Raw genomic sequence first — 24,042 nt, forward strand, 5'->3', positions numbered from 1 at the left:
ACGTCTCTGCACTCGGGCGTTTGCTCTCCCTCTCTCTCGATGGTGGATGAGAGTTTGCTGCTGATTTTCGAATTACAAAGTGACACTGCAGACTGCGAATGTAACACTGGAACAGTGGCTGATTGTCCCCCCTGTCTCTCTCTTGTTAGTGAGAGAGTGGCTCTGTGGGATTTGAAATGGTGGAGTGAACAGTTAGTTTTTGATGTACTGTAGACCCTGGTCTCCCTTTGGGGGGCTTTACTGTTCCTTGCATGGTGGGTGGTGGGAATGTTGATGCTTTATGCTAGAATCAGCGGAGGGAGGGGTAGAGTTGATGCTGCTTGTGCATGGGAGGGGGCACAAGGCTTTGGGCTTCTTACTTTTTTTCTCTATCAGTGGTGTTTTTCATCTGTTTCAAGGATGTCTGTGGAGAGTAAGAATTTCAGGCTGTATATTGTACACATTCTCTGATATTTAATGGAACCATTGAACCATTGTTTGCATATTGCCTTCTGGTAGTCTTTGTAAACTGTGGCAGGGAACATAATCAGAGACAAGAAAGAATTCTAATCCAGTGTAAGATCAAAGAAAGTCCACACCTTTCTTCGTCTCTTCTCTCCTTGTATTCCCTAAATACCCAAATGTTGTCATTGTGTCCTAAGATCTATGTTGTAACCTTCACAAAGCCAGGTGATCTGACCTCAAAAGATTATGAAGGAGGATAATTAGTTCAATTCACCAATTCTGCTCATCTTCATCAGCTGCAGACATACAACAGTGATTTTAAAATGGACCAGGGATACCAGAGATAGTGATTTAGATGCATATCATATTTTTTACTGAGTTAAGTATTGTATGTTATTAGTTTTGCTACAACAAGTGTATGGGACAATTGGAAAAAAAGTTGAATTTCCCCATGGGGATGAATAAAGTATCTATCTATCTATCTATCTATTTCCTGCAGTTTGCAGTTTAAAGAAGATGAATTATCAACAATTGCCTGCACTGTCTAAAATAATTTACAATTAGTACAGAGGCTTAGGCCAATTAACCCGACCAAGAATTGTGAAATACAAAGTACAAACATTTGCCTCAGGCAGGCTCATACATTCTAACAAATAAGACTGTCATAGCATTGGGATTTTCTTTAGAAAATTGTTTACTGTGTGAGCACTATTCATTGATTATATGCACAGTCTTGCTTCCATCTCAATCATTTTTTAAAGATATGTTTATGTGAACTATCAACATAAACAATTTTGTGCCAAAATGGTCAAAACAACTGACAACATGAATAACATATTTGCATGAATAATACATCTGTGTTTTCAGAGTCAATTGTAATATAATATAAATTTACAAACGTGCACGTGCTGCAACATTTGCATTGTTTTGATGCTACAGGAACATCCCTGTAGACACCTTTCATATACTTAGACATTTCATGTCTCCGATTTTTCACTGCTCAGATGAAAACAGTACTTTCATTTGTGGTTATAAATTGTCTTGGAATGAAGATCAATTTCATCTAGTGTGCTTGTTTAATTCTAAAAGTTAGTGATAATAAGCTCAATCCTGATTCATCAAGACCTTGGCTTGCATCCGACGACATCAGTTTATTGTACTTCTGCGGTAATTGTATGCCTGCCATTCCATTCATGCTAGAACATCAGAAGAAATAAAAGACAACTTTAAAGAGAGAGTAGGAGCCAAGCGTTCAAATACATTATTCACTAAATTACTCAGCTGACAATAGGGCCTTTAACAGTTAATGTAAATTGAAATGAATAGACAGGAACCACTACAAGCATTTTGCCTTCCAAAAGGGCACCTTGTATTTTTCCACCTCCTTCACTAAGGTTTATTTGGCTGTCAAGGAAGCATCTAATTTATTCTTCAAAGGGTTACATCCTCCTGCTCCTAACTTGGTTGTAGCCTGCTGCTTTTGCTGGTTAGAATTTTGTTGAATTTCTGCAAGTTGCATACATTTTCAGATAAACCTGATATAGTCTTCTGCATATTCCTCATTATATATCTGACATATATAGACTAGGCCACGTGGTTCTGGAATGCAGTCCTACATTTGCTGGTGGGCGAACATGGCTCACCAATTCTCAGTTTTAAGTATTAGCCACCAGGGAGTTAACTCCTATTTTTATGGGCATACGTGCTTGAGACAAGGACAATGAAGAGCATAAAGTTAAGGAAGTGGTGGAACAACAGTAAAACCAAAATCATTATAAATAAGGCAAATACTATGTTAAGGAGAACTTCAAAGTATATTTGCAGTAATTTAAGAGAAAGATTTCTAGGAGAGGGTTTGGATGGCAGGGAGATGTAGTTGCTGAGGTACATGGAGATGATTGAAGACTCCCCTGAAGATTTATGGATAGTGATAAATCTGATTTCTCAAAACAAGTTTGTATCTATACTGAAACATTCCACTGGGTGGCAGCACAGACTAAAACTAATCAGATAGATACTTTATTGATCCCAAAGGAGATTGCAGTATCACAGTAGCATTACAAATGCACAGATATACAAATGTTAGAAGAGAAATAAGAAAGAACAAAAAATAAATTATTTCAAAGGATCTAACAGAAGGGGGCCATTGCTTCCCCCGGCTATAGGCTGTCTCATTATGGCCAAGGGTAAGAATGACCTACTCTTTGGAGCAGTGCAGGCGTCTTAGTCTATTACTAAAAGCACTCTTCTGTTTGGCCAAGGTGGCATACAGAGGGTGAGAAACATTGTCCAGAATTGCCAGAATTTTCCGTAGGGTCCTTTATTCTATCATAGCCAAGTTTCTTCACTTCTCTTGCAGGTGACCTCAGGATATGAAGTTAGCAACCAAAATCTCAGACCTCTTTGTCTTTAATAATGTAAAGGATGATAAAAAATAAGCTTTAAAGACTTAAGTCAAGGGTAGTAATATCTGGATTGCTGTCTTTGCCACGGACTAGTGAGGGTAAGAATATGGCAGATGGACATGTGGCTGAAGAACTGGTTTCAGATTTTTTGGATCACTGGGATCATTTCTGGAGAAGGTTTGACCTGTGCATAAGTGACGGGTTATGCCTGAGGGGGACCAATGTCCTTGCAGGCATGTTTACTAAAGCTGCTGGGAAGGTTGGCAGGGGGTGGGGACCAGAGGGATAGATCAAAGGGTGGAGCAGTTGGTGTAAGGTAGATGCAACGTGTAGAAAACTGTGAGTAATGATAGGCAGTGGCTAGGGCAGACATTGCAGTCAGCTCGATGGGTTGATATGTGTCTAATTTAATGTGAGAAGTATCAGGAACCAGGGTGATAAACTTAGAAGATGGATGGATCAGTACATGGAATTACGACATCGTAGCCTTTACAGAGACTTGGCTGTCACAAGAGCAAGAATAGCTGCTGGATGTTTCTGAGTTTAGAGATGTCTCAAGGGAAAGGAGGGAGGTAAGAGAGGCAGGGGTGACATTGCTAACCAGGGATATTATCACAGCTGCAGTAGGGAGGGATGTACTGGAGCTGGTGGTGGTATGGCAGACACTTTAGGGACATTTAAGAGGTTCTTAGACACATGAATTATAGAAAGATAGAGGGCAATATGGGAGGGAAGTGTTAGTTTGATCTTAGAGTAGCTTAACAGGTTGTCACAACATCAGAGAAGATTTACTAGAATGTCACTTGGGCTTCAGCACCTAAGTTACAGGGAAAGGCTGGACAAGTCAGGTCTTTACTCTTTGGAGCGTAGAAGGTTGAGGAGGGACTTGATAGAGGTATTTAAAATAATGAGGGGGATAGATCGAGTTGACGTGGATCAGCTTTTTCCATTGAGAGTAGGGGAGATTCAAACAAGAGGACATGAGTCGAGAGTTAGGGGGCAAAAGTTTAAGGGTAACACGAGGGGGAATTTCTTTACTCAGAGAGTGGTAGCTGTGTGGAAGGAGCTTCCAGTAGACGTGGTAGAGGCAGGTTCGGTATTGTCATTTAAAGTAAAATTGGATAGGTATATGGACAGGAAAGGAATGGAGGGTTATGGGCTGAGTGCGGGCCAGTGGGATTAGGTGAGAGTTCAGCACGGACTAGAAGGGCCGAGATGGCCTGTTTCCGTGCTGTAATTGTTATATATGGTTATATATGAGGCCAAATGGCAATACTGTTCTGTGTGACTTTCCAACATTTCACACTTTGAATTCTAATTCAAACATTTACAAACCTCTAAATTATAGTTATATTTTCAATCCAGCAATAATTTGCTTTCTTTTCACCCCAATGGAGAAGGCGCAAAGCGATAACACAGAAAGGGTAACCATCCAGGAAGAGATTCTACTTACACTAAATGAACAAAACATGCTCCCAAGTAACATCCTGAATATTACATAACTCCAGCCTTTTAGCAAGTCTCTTGGACTTTGCTTTTAAACATAGTTAACAAAATCAATCAAGGTAGACCAACTGTAATTCTGCCCAAACGATAAGCTGCCGTGCAGAGATGTACTGGATGTCTCTATTCATATCATTTAATTGCGAGAATGACCAAAATAAGAAAAACTGAAACTTTCAACAAAAGAATTAAAGCTTAAAAATGCACAAAATCGTGGGGCAATTTAATAACCTTTGTGTGATTTACCGAAATACTGATCATCATTTCACTTGGTCCGAGCATATACTCAGTAGCCTATTGGTCTCATCCGAACTTGCATCCCGTTATCAAATACTTAAGATCTGGCAGACGGGCTTGCAGCTACATGGCTAAGTGCCAGCAGCAAACAAATAGTTAAATATCAGTCATGCCCACTCTTTCCAAAACAGCATTGCATTGCAGGAGGAATCCCGTCAACATCTTAAAGCTATTTAGAACAGCATCAGAGACACATGCATTGACTTCCAAACACAATGCTGTCATCAAGCCGCACGTATATTTAGGATGGAATGGAAATTTTTTTTACTACCAGCAGGGGAAGTTTAACAGGACACTTTAATGGCAGAGAGATTACAACTGGATTTTCTCTTGGAGGCCAAATCATTGGTTATACTTAAAGGTGAGGTTGAAAGGTTCTTAATTAGTAAGGGTGGCAAAGGTTACAGGGAGAAGGCAGGAGACTGGAGTTAAGAGGGGTAATAAATCAGCCACGATGGAAGGCAGAGCAGACTTCATGCACCAAATGGCCAAATTCCACTCTTATGTCTTTTCATCCTATAAAAAAATAAACTGTGGTTTTATAGTGACACAACCCATTACCATAAATAATGTATATATTTGAAAAAGTTTCAGAATGAAATATTTTATTTGACTCGGGTATTGTATGCCTACATACAATTGTAGTTTAAAATTTATTAGGGAAATGCATACTTCTGTGAGTTCTAGCATATGCTTTCCTTTGACTCAAGTCTTGCCTGTGGACCATGTAACATTATAATGCTGGAGTTGCATTTATAGTCATGTTTGTTGATTGCAGCAATGAGAATGTCAAGTATAAAATACTGCTATGGGACAACATTCTTTAGATGCTACCCATGTTTATTTTCGCTAGTTTTATTTGCAATGAGCACACATTGTTTTTTAGAATGTGGTGCCTGGCCCACCATTTGGGTAAGGCCATAAGAGATTCCTCACCGAAACATTGCTGTACTGTTGTAACACACTGCATTGCTCTCTGAGTACGGGCAACCAGAAACACAATGGCAGAAATTCAAGCTTATAATGCAGTGGCAAGGCCCTTTGTGCAGAGTGAGACATTAGTTGTAAGATGCTAAGCTGTAGTTTGGATCTATGAATGCTACTGAAAGTGTGTGCTCTGAGCTCTGCACAAACTCTTGTACACAATTGAAAATCGACTCCTCCATTTTCTTCAACACTGGATGTAAGCTTTCTGTTGCACCTCTGTGCATATCCACCTGACTTCTCATGCAGTTCCCTAATTAACTACAGATACTGTGGTATACACAGGTCGGATGATCTTTTACATGAAACCACATAAGTTTAATAAGCAGATACTGTAAAGCAAGTGACTAGGAAGTCAGATGGCACATTAGCCTTTATTGTAAGAAAGATGGAATACTGAAATAAGGAAGTCTTGTTCGAGAAAAATCATGTCTAGAATATTGTGAACAATTTATTTGCATTATTTATGAACATCAAACGTGCTTAGAACAATACAGCACAGCACAGGTCCTTTGCAGATGATGTTGTACTTACCTTTTAACCTAGTCAAGTCAACTTTTATTGTCACTTCGACCATAACTGCTGGTACAGTAAATAGTAAAAATGAGACAACATTTTTCAGGACCATGGTTTACATGACACAGTACAAAAAACTAGACAGAACTACGTAATAAAAAAACAACCCAGTGAAAGCTACACTAGACTACAGACCTACACAGGTCTGCATAACGTGCACAAAAACAGTTCAGGCATTACAATAAATAATAAACAGGACAGTAGGGCAAGGTGTCAGTCCAGGGTCTGGGTATTGAGGAGTCTGATAGCTTGGGGGAAGAAACTGTTACATAGTCTGGTCGTGAAAGCCCGAATGCTTTGGAGCCTTTTCCCAGACGGCAGGAAGGAGAAGAGATTGTATGAGGAGTGCATGGGGTCCTTCATAATGCTGTTTCCTTTGCGGATGCAGTGTGTAGTGTAAATGTCCATGATGGCGGGAAGAGAGACCCCGATGATCTTCTCAGCTGACCTCACTATCCGCTGCAGGGTCTTGCGATCCGAGATGGTGCAATTTCCGAACCAGGCAGTGATGCAGTTGCTCAGGACGCTCTCAATACTCACTTAGAAGTCACTAAATTACAGCTAATTAAATAAAGTATGATGCAGGATCAGGTGATGTGCTGTAGCTCCATGATGTGGGAGCTGTTGGGTTCCATTGTGGTTCCTGGTGACCACATCTGCAGCAGGTGTTGGCTGCTTGAGGAACTCAGGCTCAAAGTTCCTGGAATCTGAGTTTCAAACACTGCGGCACATCAGAGAGGGGGAGAGTTAATTGGATTCTCTGCTTCAGGAGGTAGTCACACCCATTAGATTAGCTGCCTTGAATTTGGTCTGTGGTCAGGGATAAGAGGGTGTGACTGTGAGTGAGGCGGGTAGTGGGATCCAAGAGACAGTGCTGGAGGAGCCTCAGCCCTTGAGCTTGTCCAGCAGTCTGAGATTCTTGCTCCCTGTGTGGATGAGAGTGGGGGCTGTAGGAAGGGTGAGCAACCTAACTGTGGCACTGTAGTTCAGGGAGCCATTCAAGAGGGGGGAGAAGGAGAGAAATGTAGTGGTAATTGGGGACAGTAGAGTCAGGGGAATAGACAGAGTTCTCTGTTGCGAGGATAGAGCATCCCGAAGGCTGTGTTGCCTGCCTGATGCTCAGGTTTGGGATATCTTATCTGACCTGCAGAGGAATTTGCAGTGGGAGGGGAAAGATCCAGTTGTTGCGGTCCACGTGGGTACCAACGACATAGGTAGAATGAGGAAAGAGGTTCTGCTGAGGGAACTTGAGCAGCTAGGGACTGAATTAAAAAGCAGACTCAAAAAGGTAATAATCTCTGGATTACTACCTGAGCCATGTGCAAATTGGCATAGGGTCAAGAAGATTAGAGAATTAACTGCGTGGCTCAAGGACGGGTGTGGGAGAAGTAGCTATGAATCCATGGGAAATTGGCACCAGTATCGGGGAAGGAGGAAGCGGTATCAATGGGATGGGCTCCACCTGAACCGTGATGGCACCTGGGCCCTAGCCAATTGCATAACCAAGGCTGTTGATAGGCCTTTAAACTAAATAGTAGGGGGGTGGATTCAACAGATTGGAGAAGTATGGATAAAGCAAAAAAAAGAAAAGGGTGGATAAAGATAAAGAAAGTAAGAGTGGAGTGAAGAAAAGTCAAGTGCAAAAGAGTAAAAGATTAAACATTTTATAAGCACAATGAATGTAAGGCCCATAGTATTCGAAACAAAGTCAGTGAATTTGTGGCACTAATCAGTACAAAGGGGATGATTTAGTAGCCATTGCAGAGACGTGGTTGCAGGGTGGAGAGGACTGGGAATTAAATATCCAAGGATATCAGGTAATATGGAAGGATAGGTAGGACAGTATGGGAAGTGGGTAGCGCTCTTAATTAAAGATGAGATCAGGGTGATAGTGAGAGACAATACAAGATCTAAGGAGCAGAATGTTGAATCCATCTGGGTAGAGATTAGGATAGTGAAGGGAAAAAAAATCACAGGTTGGAGTTGTCTATTGGCTACCGAATAATAACTTTACAGTGGCACGGGCAGTAAACAGAGAAGTATCTGAGGCATGTAAGAATGGAACAGCTGTTACCATGAGGGACTCTAACTTGCACATGGATTGGGTGAATAAATTTGGTTGAGGCAGTCTTGAGAAGGACTTCACAGGATGCATCCGTGATGGCTTTCTTGAACAGCGTGTTAGTGAAACCTACAAGGGAACGTGTTATCTTAGATCTGGTCCTGTGCAACGAGACAGGTAAAATTAGTGATCATGCAGTTAGGGATCCTCTTGGAAAGAGTGATTACAGTAAGTAAGTTTCTCATAGAAATGGAGGGTGCAATAGGTCAATCTAAAACCAGTGTATTATGCCTAAACAATGGAGGCTACAATGGGATGAGGGAGGATTTGGTTCGTGTAGACTGGGAACACGGGCTATATCATGAGATGGTTGAGGATCAGTGGAAGACTTTCAAAAAGACTTTGCATGGTTCTCAACAAAAGTATATTCCAGTTAAAAGCAAGGACAGGCAGGGTGGGGAGAGCCAGCTTTGGATAACTAAAGAAATAAAAGAAGGCATCAAACTAAAAGCTCGTGCAAAGTCGGCAAGAGTAGTGGGAAACAGGAAGATTGGGAAAACTTTAAAAAGTAACAAAGTACCACTAAGCGAGCAACAAAGGAAGGGAAGCTAGATTATGAAAATAAACTAGCACAAAATATAAAAATGGATAGTAAAAGTTTTTATAATTATGTAAAGCGGAAAAGGGTGGCTAAAGTGAATGTAGGTCCCTTGGAGGACGAGAAGGGGGAATTGATATTGGGTAACGAGGAAATGGCAGAGGCTTTGAATGACTATTTTGTGTTGGTCTTCATGGTGGAGGACATGTCTAACATGCCAAAGAGAGATGTTATGGATGCGATGCGAAGTGAGAACCTCAATATAATAGCTTTCACTGAAGAGGTAGTGCTGAGCAAACTTGTAGGCCTGAAGATAGAAAAGTTTGCTGGTCCTGATGGAATTTGATGGAATGCAATTCCCAGGGTACTGAAGGAAATGGCAGAAGTTATAATAGAGGTTTTGGTGATAATTTACCAAAATTCTCTGGTCTCTGGGCAGGTCCCAGCGGATTGGAAGATGACAAATATCACGCCACTGTTCAAAAACTGATGTAGGCAAAAGGCAGGTAACTACAGACCAGTTAGTTTAACATCTGTAGGTCGGGAAAATGCTTGAAGCTATTGTTAAAGAAGAAATAGCGAGGCATTTGGAAAGGAATGGATCCATCAGGTAGACGCAACATGGATTCAGCAAAGGCAGGTCCTGTTTGACACCCTACTGGAGTTCTTTGAGAATATAACGAGCGTAGTGGATAGAGGGGGACAGATAGACGTTATTTATTTCGATTTCCAGAAGGCATTTGATAAGGTGCCACATAAAAGACATCTTATGATAAGGATGCATAGAGTTGGGGGTGATGTATTAACATGGATAGGGGATTAGTTAGCTAATAGAAAGCAGAGAGTTGGGATACATGGGTGTTACTCTGGTTGGTAATCAATTGTAAGCGGTGAGGCATAGGGATTGGTGCTGGGTCCGCAGCTGTTCATGATATACATTAACAATCTGGAAGAGGGGACCATGTGTAGTATATCTAAGTTTGCTGATGACACTAAATTGAGTGGAAAAGCAAATTGTGCAGAAGATAGGGAGAGTCTGCAGAGAGATATAGATAGGTTAAGTGAGTGGGCAAGGGTCTGGGAGATGGAGTCCAATGTTGGTAAATGCGAGGTCATCCACTTAGGAGTGAAAACTAGAAGAGCAGATTATTATTTAAATGGTTAAAAATTGCAGCATGCTACTGTGCAGAGGGACTCGGCAGTGCTTGTGTATGAATCACAAAAGGTTGGTTTGCAGGTGCAGCAGGATATCAAGAAGGCAAATGGAATGTTGGCATTCATTGCTAGAGGGATCGAATTTAAGAGCAGGGAGATTTCCATGTTTGGTACAGGAAGGGCATTAGACATTTTGAAGATCTCTTCATTGATAACCGCTTCGCTTCTTTTCAACAGCTCTCTGTTAAGTTCAACCTGCCTAACGCTCACTTTTTCAGATATCTCCAAATCCGACACTTTACTGCTCCTTTAATTCCTAACTTTCCTGAAATGCCTGCGAAAAATGCTATGGACCTATTTCTCTCCATTAATCCACTAGGTAAAGGTTTAATTTCAATTATCCAAGATAAACTAGCAGCCTTACGACGGGCCCCTGTGGATAAAATTAAAATGGCCTGGGAGCAGGATTTAAATATCTCCTTATCCGAGGAGAGCTGGGACTCAGTTTTCAAATCGGTTAACTCAACCTCTCTTTGTGCTCGCCATTGTCTCTTACAGTTTAAGATTGTTCATAGAGCCCATATGTCTAAATCTAAACTATCTCGATTCTACCCTAGCATTAGTCCGCTCTGTGATAAATGCAAGAGGGGCGTGGCCTCTCTCATCCATATGTACTGGCTCTGTCCTAGCTTGGAGAAATTCTGGAAAGATGTCTTCACTACACTATCGGGTATTCTGAATCAGCACCTAGAACCTAACCCCTTAATTGCTCTGTTCGGTTTTTGGGGCGAGACAGATTTATGTCTGGGTCCGACCAAATGCCGAATACTATCCTTTGTCTCTCTCCTGGCGAGACGCTTGATCCTCCTTAGATGGAGAGATGTTGCCCCGCCCACTCATGCGCAATGGCTTAACGACATTATGGCCTGCTTGGACCTCGAAAAAATTCATTATTCAGTTCTCAATTCAGATTTAAAGTTCCATAAGATCTGGGGGCCTTTTATCGAGTACTTTCATAACCTTCCTCTTGACTAGAGTTTTTTTTTCTTTTCAGTCCCTTGCTTTCAGCTCCCTTTTTTTTCTGGTAGTAGGCATTATTATCCTCTGTTGCTAAGTGTATTTACAGTCTGGGAGTTTGACTGTCCGGACTTATACTCTCTATATTGTGTGGTGGTTGGTCTGGAATTGTTTTTTTTTCGTGTGTTGTGGGGTTTGGGGAGGACACTAAGCTCACTTGTCTTTAATTTAGGTGCTTTTTTGTTAAATTCTCTTCCTGTGTAGCATATTGTTATTGTATGCTTAACCTTGCTCTGTATTAATGCTCCTCATTGGGATTTGGGGGTTTTAATTTTGTAAAATGTTTTGAAAAACTAATAAAAAAAATTAAAAAAAAAAGAGCAGGGAGATTATACTGGAGCTGTACTGGGTACTGGTGAGGCTGTACCTGGAGTACTGTGTGCAGTTCTGGTCTCCTTACTTAGGAAAGAATATACTGGCTTTGGAGGCTGTACAGAGGAGGTTCACCAGGTTGATCCCAGAGATGAGGTGTTCAGACTATAAGAAGAGATTGAGTTGCCTGGGACTGTACTCGCTGGAATTCAGAAGAATGAGAGGAGATCTTATAGAAACATATAAAATTATGAAAGGAATAGACAAGATAGAGACAGGAAAGTTGTTTCCACTGGTAGGTGAGACTAGAACTAGGGAACATCGCCTCAAGTTTGGGGGACATAGATTTAGGACAGAGATGAGGAGGAACTGCTTTTCCCAGAGAGTGGTGAATCTGTGGAATTCTCTGCCCAATGAAGCAGTGGAGGCTACCTCAGTAAATATATTTAAGACAAGGATGAATAGATTTTTGCATAGTAAGGGAATTAAGGGTTATGGGGATAAAGCAGGTAGGTGGAGATGAGTCCATGGCCAGATCAACCATGATCTTATTGAATGGCGGAGCAGGGTCAACAGGCCAGATGGCCAACTCCTGCTCCTATTTCTTACATTCTTATGTGCTCCAAAATCAATCTAATGCTTCCATCCTATATAGCCCTCCATTTTTCTACCATAGATGTGACTAATAGAGTCTTAAATGCCCCTAATGTACAGTATATGGCTCTACCACCATGCCTGACAGCATGTTCCAAGCACCCACTGTTCTCTGGGTAAAAGACTTACAAGTACAATTTTACTAACATTCGATCATATACAGGTATACTGCCAAATGAAGCAACGTTCCTTTGGACCAAGATGCACAACACGGTACATATAATTCACACACAACACATAAAGTAATATTTCAGAATGGTTAGAATGGTTGGCTAGATATCTTCAGGAAGTGGAGATACAGCTGTGTTTTCTTGATTAAAGAGGTGGTGTTGAGAGGTGGCTACATCTGACATTCCCTTATACATTATTCCAATCATTTTAAAATTATGCCCCCTTGTATACACCATTTCTGCCCTGGGAAAAAGTCTGGCTATCCACTTGATCTATGCCTGTCATCTTATAGACCTCTATCAAATCACCTCTTTTTCTCCTTCTCTCCAAAGAGAAAAGTCTTAGCTTGCTCAGCTTATGTTCATAAGTCATGCTCTCCAATCCAGGCAGCATTCTGGTAAATCTCCTCTGCACATCCATCCAGAGGTGACCAGAAGTGACACAACATTCCAAGTGTGGTCTAACCAGAAGTTTTATAGAGCTGCAATATTACCTTGTGGCTACAAGCCTATCAACTTGCGCAGCAATTTTGAGGGATCCTTCGACGTGGACTGCAAGAATCTTCTGTTCCTCCATGTTGCTAGCAATCCTGCCATTAACCTTGAATTCTGTCTTCAAATTCAACCTTCTAAAGTCAATCACTTCACACTTTTCCAGTTGAACTCTATCTCAGCCTAGCTCTGCATCTTATCAGTGACCCTTTGTAAACCTCAACAATCTTCTACCCTTTTCACAACACCACCAGTCTTTGTGTCATCTGGAAACATACTAACCCACCCTTCGACTTCCTCATCCAAGGGAATTAATAAACTCACAGAGAGCTGTTCATCAGATCCCCGATGAACAGCAGTTATCACTAATCTCCTGGCAGAAAACACTACCTCTTTCCTCTATGGACAAGCCACACGGCCAAGTTTCCCAAGATCCCATGCCTCCTGACTTTCTGGGATATCCTACTATCTTATCAAACTCCTCATTAAAATCCATATGCACCATTCCATCTTCATCAATGCGTTTTGTCATATCCTCAAAGAATTCAATCAGAATTGTGATCATGACCTTCCCCTCACAGAACCAGGCTGACTATCCTTAATCAGACTATGCATCTCTAAATGCTCATAAATTCTGTCTGTAAGAATTCTCTCCAATAATTCTTAAAGAATTGTTGGAGAAGATTCTTAGAGACAGGGTTTATGAGCATCTGGAGAAGCATACTGTAGTCTGATTAGACTCATTGGTCTATAATCCCCAGGGTTATCCCTACTCTCTTTCTTGAACACATGAATAACATTTGCCACCCTCCAATTATTTGGTTCTACTCCTGTTGCTAGTAATGATGCAAAAGTCATCACCAAAGGTGTAACAATCTCTTCCCTCCCTTAACAGGGTATCCTGATGTATATCCCGTCCGGCCCCAGGGACTTACCTGTTTTTTCCAAAAGTTCCATCACATCCTCTTTCTTCAAGGCAAAATGTTCCAGCACATCAGCTTGTTTTATGCTGTCCTCACAAGCATCAAGGTCCCTCTCGCTGCCGAATACTAAAGGAAAATATTCATGAATGACCTCCAGATACGTTTCCTCTACTGCCTCTGATTGGTCCGACCCTCACTCCAGTCATCCTCTCGGTCAAAGTTCAAAGTAAATTTATTATCGAAGTACGCATATGTCAAAATATACTGCCTTGAGATTCATTTTTCTTGCAGGCATTTACAGGAAATAAAGAAAAACAATAGAATTTTTGAAAAACTACTCTCAACAAACTGCACGAACATCTAATCTGCGAAAGAGGAAAAACTGTGCAAATAATAAATTAAAAATGTAAATAAATAATACCGAGCTGTAGAGTCCTTGAAAGTAAGTCTAAAGGTTGTGGAGTCAGTTCAGCATCTTATGTGCAGAATGCATTGGGGTTTTACCAACGTTACAGGCTGAACTTTGCAATATATTGTCCCAGGCCTCAGCTTTGATACAGTCCTACGGGGTATGATTCCTATTGACTGTGTAAGCCACTCTTCCCCTTGACTACAGACGCTGTCTCAGGCTTCCACCTGCTGGTGGCTGACCATGTCACTTTTCCAGACTGCTGTACCCTCGGTGGCTGAGAGGTTTTCATGGAAAGATGTGAAATTGCAGCTCTCCCTTTAGGAGTGAATGTTGCACAACCCATTCCCATCTAGACTTAGCAAATAGGCTCTTTCCCCTCACTTGTTTGCATATTACATCAGCAATTTGATAATATTTTTAATGTTATGAAGTCATAGTTTCTGAATTGCATTCCCGAGGTCAAAAGTAATTTCAACAGTTACACCAGGTTATACTTCGCATAAAAAACATAAATGAGAAAACATAGTTAAAAGTTTAAGATATTCTCAGAGGTACTTACCACAGTGTAGTTATCTGTATTAACTGTAGATATTTCAGAGGCACAAATATAAATATAAATATTGGGATTACTTTCATTAGTTCCAATCAAAATCCTTCTGCATTGTTTCATTCAAAATACACATCAGTAACTAGAATGTATTATGTTGCTACCAGCTAGATGTTTAAAGATGAATAATGTCACTTTCAGAATTTACTGAAGCGATTGGCCATTCTTCCTAGGTGATTGATGCTTGTTTGTGTCCCACACAAGTATCCTCCCATTTTACTTCATTTAACCCTATCTGCTGTATTATCCAGCTTTCTGTTTTGTGTGTTTACCCACAATCAGACCTCTAAAAGCAAGTTACACAATTGCATTGAGAAACTCAAGTCCCATCATTTGGAGTACAAATACGATCAGTAGAAATGTTAGCAGAAGTGCAATTTCTACCAAACCTCACACTTCTCTAGAATATCAAGCATTTCCTGTTCTGTCTGCACTAAGCTTGATCAACCAGATGAGAACCCACAGAAATGTATGTGAAGCAAGTCATCTTCCTGAGGTATTGTCTATGAAGAAAGAAAAAGAAAAAAGAAATACAACTTTTTTTTTTACAAGTGATCTTTTTTTAAAAAACATGAAACTGCAAAGTCATTTTAAAATAACTAAATGAAATGTAGGATACTGATAATTGTACGGATAGTATGATTCTTTGCTGTTTTTCTTTTAAAGATATCTTTGACATTCAAAATTATGTTTTTTATTAGAATTGAATATTCTCAATTTTCCCCACAGTTTCAGATGAAGCTTCACTAATTGTACGTTAATCAGTAAGATTAACCACATACATCTCTCACCTAATACAACACATCAGCTATGAGATCTGGTGAAAAGAATGATGCCTATTGCTAGGATAGTATATAAACCACAATTCAAGCAAAATCTCTTTGGATAATTTTTAGCTATAGATTGACTAATTTGCTTTCATACAATGTTCAAAGATGTTTTCCAATATTTAATTTTGATTCAGCACAGCAGACACACGTTGCATTAGTAGGTCTCGCCCCAAAACGTTGACTGCTCGTTTCCACTGATGCTGCCCTACCTGCTGAGTTCCTCCAGCGTGTTGTATGTGTTGCTTTGACCCCAGCATCTGCAGTGCACGTTGTGTTTGCATTAGAAGTTTTTTTTCACCTCTTAGAAGTTCTATTTGTATTATCTACAACAGCAACCTTCGAAGTAAAAAAAATGTCCCAAAGCATAATAACAAAGGACATTTCTTACTGAGGATTTTGGGTAAGGTGAAGTAGGTTTCGAGGGACATTTTAAGTGAGGAAAAAGGTTTGGGAGATTTCAGAATGGAGATGTAAAGCTTAGGGCACCTATCACCTGAAGGTAAGGCCATCTCTGGCGGAGTAGAGAAAATCAAGTATGTGCAAATGGCAAGAAATGGAACAGGGAGGTCAATGAGAGTTGGAGGGCTGAATTTCAGAACTGAGAATAAAGAAGCAGTGTCAATATTGTGTAATTGAAGTTAGGAAAGTGAATTTTAAAGCCCAATCATTGACAGACAAGGGCATAAAGTCAGTCTAAACTAGTTTATATATTCCAGGTTCTTGTTGGGTTTCCTAGTTTACATAACAAATACATTAGAAACAGTTTGGAGTGATCAGATTGCAGTACAATGGAAAAGAACAAGTAGTTTTGCTCCGAATAGCAGATTTGTTTCTGAAATAACAACATCAAATGCACATATTCCATGGAGGAAAATGACACAAAAATGTCAATTCCATTAATTTATATAAAGAAAGCTTTCATGAAATAGGAATGAAGAGATCAAAGCCAGAAACAAATTCAGGTTTATTATCACTAACATAAGTCGTGAAATTTGTTTTGTGTCAGCATTACATTGCAAGACGTGTACGTTAGAATGGCCGAGAGGCCTGTGCCTGTGGTGAAATTGGATGAGTCTATGACCCTCTGCAGCTCTTACAATCCTGAATATTGCAGCTTCTATACCAGGTGGTGATGTGACCCGTCACACCAACCAGTATTGTCACAGCTTCTTTATTCTGAGTTTTGAAATTCAGCCCTTCAACTCACTGTGACCTCCCTGTTCCACTTCTCCTCCTCACGTAAAAATTTGCTAGTTTCTTTGGTGATGTACCAATTCTCTCTAAACTCCTAACTGTATAGCCACTGGCATACATTTTTTTTTGTGATTGCATCAATGTATTGAGCCCAAGATCAATCCCCCGAGATAATGATGCCCAGCCAACCTTTTTCCACTGTGACCCTCAATGAGGATTGGTGTGTGTTCGCCTGACTTTCCTTTCCCGAAATCCACAATCAGTTCCTTAGTTTCACTCTGTCTTGCTCCTGTATGCTTCCTCATCACTATCTGAGATCCTGTCATCTGTGAACTTAGAGGTAGCATTTGAGCTGTGCCTAGCCATACAGTCATAAGTGTAGAGGGAGTACAGCAATGGGCTAATCATTATGAACAAGTTGTACTTACGTAGCACTGTTAACAGAACATGTTGATGCTTCATAGCAGTGATTATCAAATAAAATAGCCACACATCAAGATATTCAGGCAATTGACGCTAAACACATTTACACAATGCTTGTGGACCAGTTTGGTTCATTGAAGAACACAGGTATTTGAAGAGAAAGTCCACAGTCACATGCTGGAACTGTAAGATGCACAACAGAACAGCCGCTAGAAATCTGCAATGAAACAACTACACAGAAAGTCAGGCAGCATCCATGGAAATGAAGTTAATGTTACAGGAGTGTGGCTTTATATCGGAACCAGCCGGCTGTAGCACAAACTCATGACCTGAAATTGTTGAATTCGATAATGAGTCCTAAGGGGTGTAGTGTGCTGAGGTGGTAAAAAGATGCTGTTTCTCAAAACTTCATTCAGTTTTATTGGAACAGTGTTGGAGTCCAAAGAACGAGAAGTCAGAATGCGACAAGATTGAGTTCTTAAAGTGACAGGTAGATTGGAAGCCCAGGATTATTCTTGCAGGTTGATTGGAGGTCATCCAAATAGTTTGGCTTCTCGAGCAGAGGTGCCACATTTTGTGCACCAAATGCAGTACACTAGATTGGAAGAAGGACACGTGAATTACTGCTCTACCGGGAAGGGCTATTTGGGACCCGACCTGGGGAAAAAAGACAGTTTACATCACTTTTAGTTGCAAGGAAAGTTTCAGGAGAGGCTAAGGCAGAAACCATAAGGTTTTTTTTGGTTTTCAGGCGGTTCAAGGAGATGCGATCTTCCCTTGATCATGCAATTTTCCTCCAGGTGCCTCCAGACTCCCACCACATGCTTCAAAACAGTCATTGCAACGTCTCTACTTTCTGCGAAGGCTGAGGAAAGTCGATCTCCCACCCCCCATCCTCATCACATTCTACAGGGGTTGTATTGAGAGCAAACTGAGCAGCTGCATCACTGCCTGGTTCAGAAATTGCACCATCTCGGATCGCAAGACCCTGCAGTGGATAGTGAGGTCAGCTGAGAAAATTATCGGGATCTCTCTTCCCACCATCATGGACATTTACACTATACACTGCATCCGCAAAGGAAACAGCATTATGAAGGACCCCATGCACCCCGCATACAATCTCTTCTCCCTCCTGCCGTCTGGGAAAAGGCTCCGAAGCATTCAGGCTTTCACGACCAGACTATGTAACAGTTTCTTCCCCCAAGCTATCAGACTCCTCAATACCCAGACCCTGGACTGACACCTTGCCCTACTGTCCTGTTTATTATTTATTGTAATGCCTGCACTGTTTTTGTGCACTTTACGCAGTCCTGTGTAGGTCAGTAGTCTAGTGTAGCTTTCTCTGTTTTTTTTTTACATAGTTCAGTCTAGTTTTTGTACTGTGTCATGTAACACCATGGTCCTGAAAGACGTTGTCTCATTTTTACTATTTACTGTACCAGCAGTTATGGTCGAAATGACAATAAAAGTGACTTGACTTGACTTGACCTGACTCTTGAACCAAAGGGGATAACTTGACTCAACTTCACTTGTCCCATCATTGAAATGTTCTTACAACCTATCGACTCACTTTCAAGGATTCTTCATCTCATAAACTCGATAATTATTACTCATTTATTTATTATTATTATTTCTTTCTTTTTGCATTGCACAATTTTGTATTTACAGTATGTGCTTATATACCATATGCGTATATATAGTTAAATGACAATAAACTTGACTTGAGTTTGTTGTCTTTTGCACACCGGTTGAACATCCAAATTGGTGCGGTCTTTCTTTGATTCTATTGTAGTTATTATTATATTATGGATTGACTGAGTATGCCCGCAAGAAAATGAATCTCATGGTTGTATACGGTGATATATATGTACTTTGATAATAAATTTACTTTGAACTTTAACAGGACCTGAACTGAATAAGAAACTCTCTGAAATGTAGCAGAACATGTAGTTGACAAATAACTTCAATATGGGAGAACAAGGAAGGGCTCTTGGTGGGGAAGAGCAATATTAGGCAGATCTCAATGGCAAGACCATTTTTGCTCCATATTTACCTGATTGACAGAGGCTTGGAAATATTTGCAAAATCGATAAATTTGCAGATGATACTAAAATAAAAGGTCCAGTATTAAGGAACAAATTAAGTGTTAAAGAACAAGCTGGAAAATATACTCAAATGGACAGAACAGTGGTGGATAAGATTGATGTCAACCGAGTATACAGTGCTACAAGATAAAGAAGCGAACACAAGGTATGTACACAATGACTGGGGTCTATCTCATTATGCTGTAGGTGAAGGAAGCTAATAAGTCTCAGTAAATTCACCAAGACGTGCAAGTGTCAGACATGACTACAAGCAGCATTGGGGGCTCATTGGAACTATACTGGTTCCCCTCCTGTTTACCCTGTATACCTTGGACATGAGGTACAACACTGAGTCATTTCATCTTCAGAAATTCTCAGATGGCTCAGCAATAGTCGGGTGTCTAAAGGGAGGACAGGAGGATGAATACAGGGCCCTGGTGGAGGACTTTGTCAAATGGTGCAAGCTGAATCATCTGCAGCTCAACATCAGTAAGACACAGGAGATGGTGATGGACTTTAGGAAGACTAAGCCTGCACTGCTCCCTGTTACTATTGATGATGGGGATGTGGATGTGGTGAGGAGCTACAAGTACCTGGATGACAAACCTGAGTGGAGCACCAGCACAGAGGCTGTGTACAAGAAAGGCCAGAGTCATCTCTACTTTCTGAGGAGGTTGAGGTCCTTTTTTATGTGGTGGTGTGTTGGGGAATGGCATCAACATGGGTGATACCAACAAACTCAATAAACTGTTTAGAAAGTCTGGCTCTGTTGTTGGAGTCAAACTGGACACACTGGAGGCTGCGGTAGAACAAAGGACCCTACGGAAAATCCCGGCCAATCTGGACAATGTTTCTCACCTTCTGCATGTCACTGTGCCTTAATGGAGAAGCACTTTTAGTAAAAGACTAAGACAATTGCATTGCTCCAAAATGTGCTATATGAGGTCATTCTTACCCTTGGCCATTAGGCTCTATGATGAGCCAACCTAGAGCCAGGGAAGTGATGACCCCCTCCTGTTAAGACTGTTTGTGGTAACTTATTTTTATTCTTTCTTACTGCTCTTCTACTATTTATATATCTGTGCACTTACAATGCTACTGTGATACTGTAATTTCCTTTCCGATCAATAAAGCATCTATCTATCTATGAACTCTACTGCCCAAATTTTAAAGGTTACTTGAGAGCCCTCGTTTCACACCTTGCATCGGCACAGTGTGTATTTCTGGTTTTTAAGCACTGGAGTGAAGACAAATCCCGAGGATCAGAATACGCAGTCAAAATGTGGCCTTTATTGTCTATGGAACTCATAAAATGATATTTAAGTGCATTAAAGATATTCAAACGATTAATTTAGAATATTGCAGGAGCAGGAATAGGGAAGAAAGATTCAAATGAATAAAAAGACATTTTCAGATTAGGAAGAAGCTATTTTTCAGACACAGGGAAGAGAGATGAATAAAATTTAATTGATAGTGGTGAAACAGAAGGCCACAGAAAATTGGAAAGATTCTAGCGAAGACCTGTTGAGAGGGAAGATAGGTTTTGGAAAGAGTGGGAAGTGAAGATAAATCATCAGTGGAGGACAATTGCAGCAGCCTGGGAGAAAACAGGCAGCTTAAAACTCACTTCTGAACACCAACTTGTTTCAACCTTTCACCATTGAAAAAAAAAATGCTTTTCTATTTTTGTGCAATGGAAGTGCACAACTTCACACTGTATTCCAGTGGTCAAAACACACCCACTCTGCATGTTGGCATGGTCAGTAGTAAAAGCCTCGTCTGTAGCCCCGACACAAAAATGTCAGATGTGGAGCATCACATCGGCAAGAACATTAAACAAACCAAAGAGGGTGCTATTTACCAAGTCATCAAAATGGCATGATGGATAAAGCTGACCTATGCTCTCTGAATAAGTTTTTTAAAAACTAAAATTATTAACACGAGAAAGTCTGTAGATGCTAGAAATCGAAAGCGACACACACACAAAGCTGGAAGAACTCAGCAGGTCAGGCAGTATCTAAGGAAATGAATAAACAGTCGACGTTTCCGGCCACGTTTCTTCAGGAGTAACATTATTATTCATGCTGAACGTCAAAAGCATTAACAATATTTGTACTTAAAATAAGTTTGGCCCATTGTAGCTGAAAAGTTATGTCAACATTCTGAATAATTTAACAAGGATAACAAATAGAAATTGATTATCATAAATTAATAATTATCCATCCAGAAGTTTGCAGTAAATTAATGCACTGTAACTGCTGAGTTAGAAAGACTGCTAAATCGACAAAATGAAACTTGGATACCATGATGTTAAAGACAACTTTAAGGAACAGAGTGAGCAGTTCTGATTTTAGTGCATCAGAAGTAATTGTTTCAGCCCTGATTGAATGCGTTACCTTGCGGAAAGGTTAAGGGGAAAGGTAACGTTTTATTTTTTTCTCTCTTTCCCCACCTTCTGGTGGCACTGAGTATGTTAGCAGAAGCCACGGTGTTGGAGAGCTTTGCGAACGCCGTATCGTTAGATCCTTCCCGTATCTTCCCCCCTCCCCCCTCCACCCTCCACTGAAAAGAAACATTGCCCCCTGAGTGAATGCAAAAGCGACGAAGAAAAAGCAGAGAAGCAGGCGGCGAAACCGGCGTGTAGAGAGTGGTACGTCGAATGGGTGTGTTCCCTCCCTCCCTCCGCCCGCCCAGTTGAGGACCGTCACTTTGTTAAATGAGTTAGAAGCCGCGCTGGAGCTCGCGTTGAACGTTGCAGCCCGAACCGCCGGCGGGGCCACGAGAACGTAGATTGTTTTCCACGCATTTTGTACACATGAGGATAATGCTCCTCTTCCCCCTTAAGAAGATTCGGAAACACTTTAAGGTGCTGGTGTTCGTGGTGATTCTCGGGCTGGGAGTTTGGGCTGCTTACCTGGAGTTCGTAGCTTCGAGCGAGTGGAGGAGGAGCGGCGCCTCCAATCCTTATCGCGGTAAGGAAGCAAAATAAACCGAGCATCGGCCTTAACCGTGGCCCAGAAATGTGTGTGGTGTAAAGAAACAGTTGTGTGTGGCTGGAAAAAAATATCTTTGCCATCGACAGTTCGGTGTGGAAAATGGCGTTTGCATGTAGTCTCTCACTTGTAATCACTGTATTTGCAAGTGTCTAGTTATACTCTGGTAAAATGGGTTCCACTCGCTTAGGATCGGAGTCGGTTGTAAATCACAGTTTGAGGGTCCATGCTTGTGCCGGACCCACACAATGGGACAATGCTGGCGCGGCGTTTCCCCGGTGCGTGCGGTCCGCGCGAAGACTGCGCACCATTCTTAATCGGCTCGCTTGGTCTTACTCAACATTTCCAGTCAGATTTATCTCGTCACAGAACGATCTCTGCAGAAACAAAACGCGCCTGGCAGGCAAATGTGTGTGATTTGTGGAGGCTCACTACTTCGCTTGCATTGGAGGAGAAAACATTTCAATTAATTCAACTTGGTTTCTCGAGTAAAAACGCGTTCTCTTGGAAATACAACTTTTCCTTTGTAAAACAGAAATTTCGATGATGGATTACCCGCTATCTTTCGCGGAAAGTTGATCCACACAGTAAGATCTTCTGGCAGCCTTTATTTGGAGTTGTTAAAAAGTTGCCATGCAAATAGCTTAGAGTTGCGTTGCACTGGGCACTTTTAACGGCGAATGTCCAGTGCGCGCAGATTCAGCCGAAACTGTGCAGCTTGCTTAATCTTTTCTTATTTTTGAGCTACCAGACAGTAGTTGTAGTTTAAATAACTACGAGAAAAAGCAGCTGCCGTCTATGATCTGAATTCTGATCCAGTGTCCCTGACAACTGTCATACAGAACAGAGTACGAAGTTTACCAACTCATTGTCATATTTGACAACAGAGATGATCTTTGGGCAATATATTCCCATTTGACTCTACCTTAGCTCAACATCATTTGAAGAAGCTCTGGTGCGTTTGTAACCTTGCAACATATTTATTTGGGAGTATCTCATTGAACCCTATTGAATATAGGAAGGCAGAAATGGAGTGGAAGTGGAGAGGCTGTTACCTATAGTGGGAGAGTCTAAGACCAAAGGTTAGACTCAGACTAGAAGGACATCCTTATAGAACAGAGCTAAGGAGAAATTTATTTAACCATATAACAATGACAACACGGAAACAGGCCACCTCGGTCCTCCTAGTCCGTGCTGAATACTTACTCTCACCTAGTCCCACCTACCTGCACTCAGCCCATAACTCTCCATTCCTTTCCTGTCCATATACCTATCCAATTTTTAAAAAATGACAAAATAGAACCTGCCTGTACCACTTCTACTGGAAGCTCGTTCCACACAGCTACCACTCTCTGAGTAAAGAAGTTCCCCCTCGTGTTACACCTAAACTTTTGCCCCTTAACTCTCAACTCATGTCCTCTTGTTTGAATCTCCCCTACTCTCAATGGAAAAAGCCTATCCATGTCAACTCTATCTATCCCCCTCATAACTTTAAATACCTCTATCAAGTCCCCCCTCAACCTTCTACGCTCCAAAGAATAAAGACCTAACTTGTTCAACCTTTCTCTGTAACTTAGGTGCTGAAACCCAGGTAACATTCTAGTAAATCTCCTCTGTACTCTCTCATTTAGCCATGGGGAAATTAGTCTGTTGAATTCTTTGTCACAGATGGTTGTGGAGGCCAAGTCATTGAGTATATTTAAAGCGGAGGTTGATGGGTTCTTGATTACCGTAGTAATGGTATTAAAGGTTATGGGGAGAACGTAGAATAGGTTGTGAGGGGTAATAATTCAGCCATGATGGACTGGTGAAGCAGACTTGATGGGCTAAATTGCCTAATTCTGCTC

General features: G+C 41.1%; 1 protein-coding gene across 1 annotated transcript in view; it reads left to right on the top strand.

The window, feature by feature from the left end:
* The first annotated feature begins 21,791 nt into the window (after positions 1-21,791).
* b4galnt3b (beta-1,4-N-acetyl-galactosaminyl transferase 3b) overlaps positions 21,792-24,042 on the top strand; it is a 168,048-nt gene continuing 165,797 nt past the window's right edge. The window contains exon 1 of the mRNA XM_073059369.1: positions 21,792-22,174. Within this exon, the coding sequence (XP_072915470.1) occupies positions 22,018-22,174 (157 nt within the window). The 5' untranslated portion in view covers positions 21,792-22,017. The remainder of the gene's footprint in view (positions 22,175-24,042) is intronic.

Source organism: Hemitrygon akajei, chromosome 10, assembly GCF_048418815.1.
Source record: "Hemitrygon akajei chromosome 10, sHemAka1.3, whole genome shotgun sequence".
In the NCBI taxonomy this organism is placed as follows: Eukaryota; Metazoa; Chordata; class Chondrichthyes; order Myliobatiformes; family Dasyatidae; genus Hemitrygon; species Hemitrygon akajei.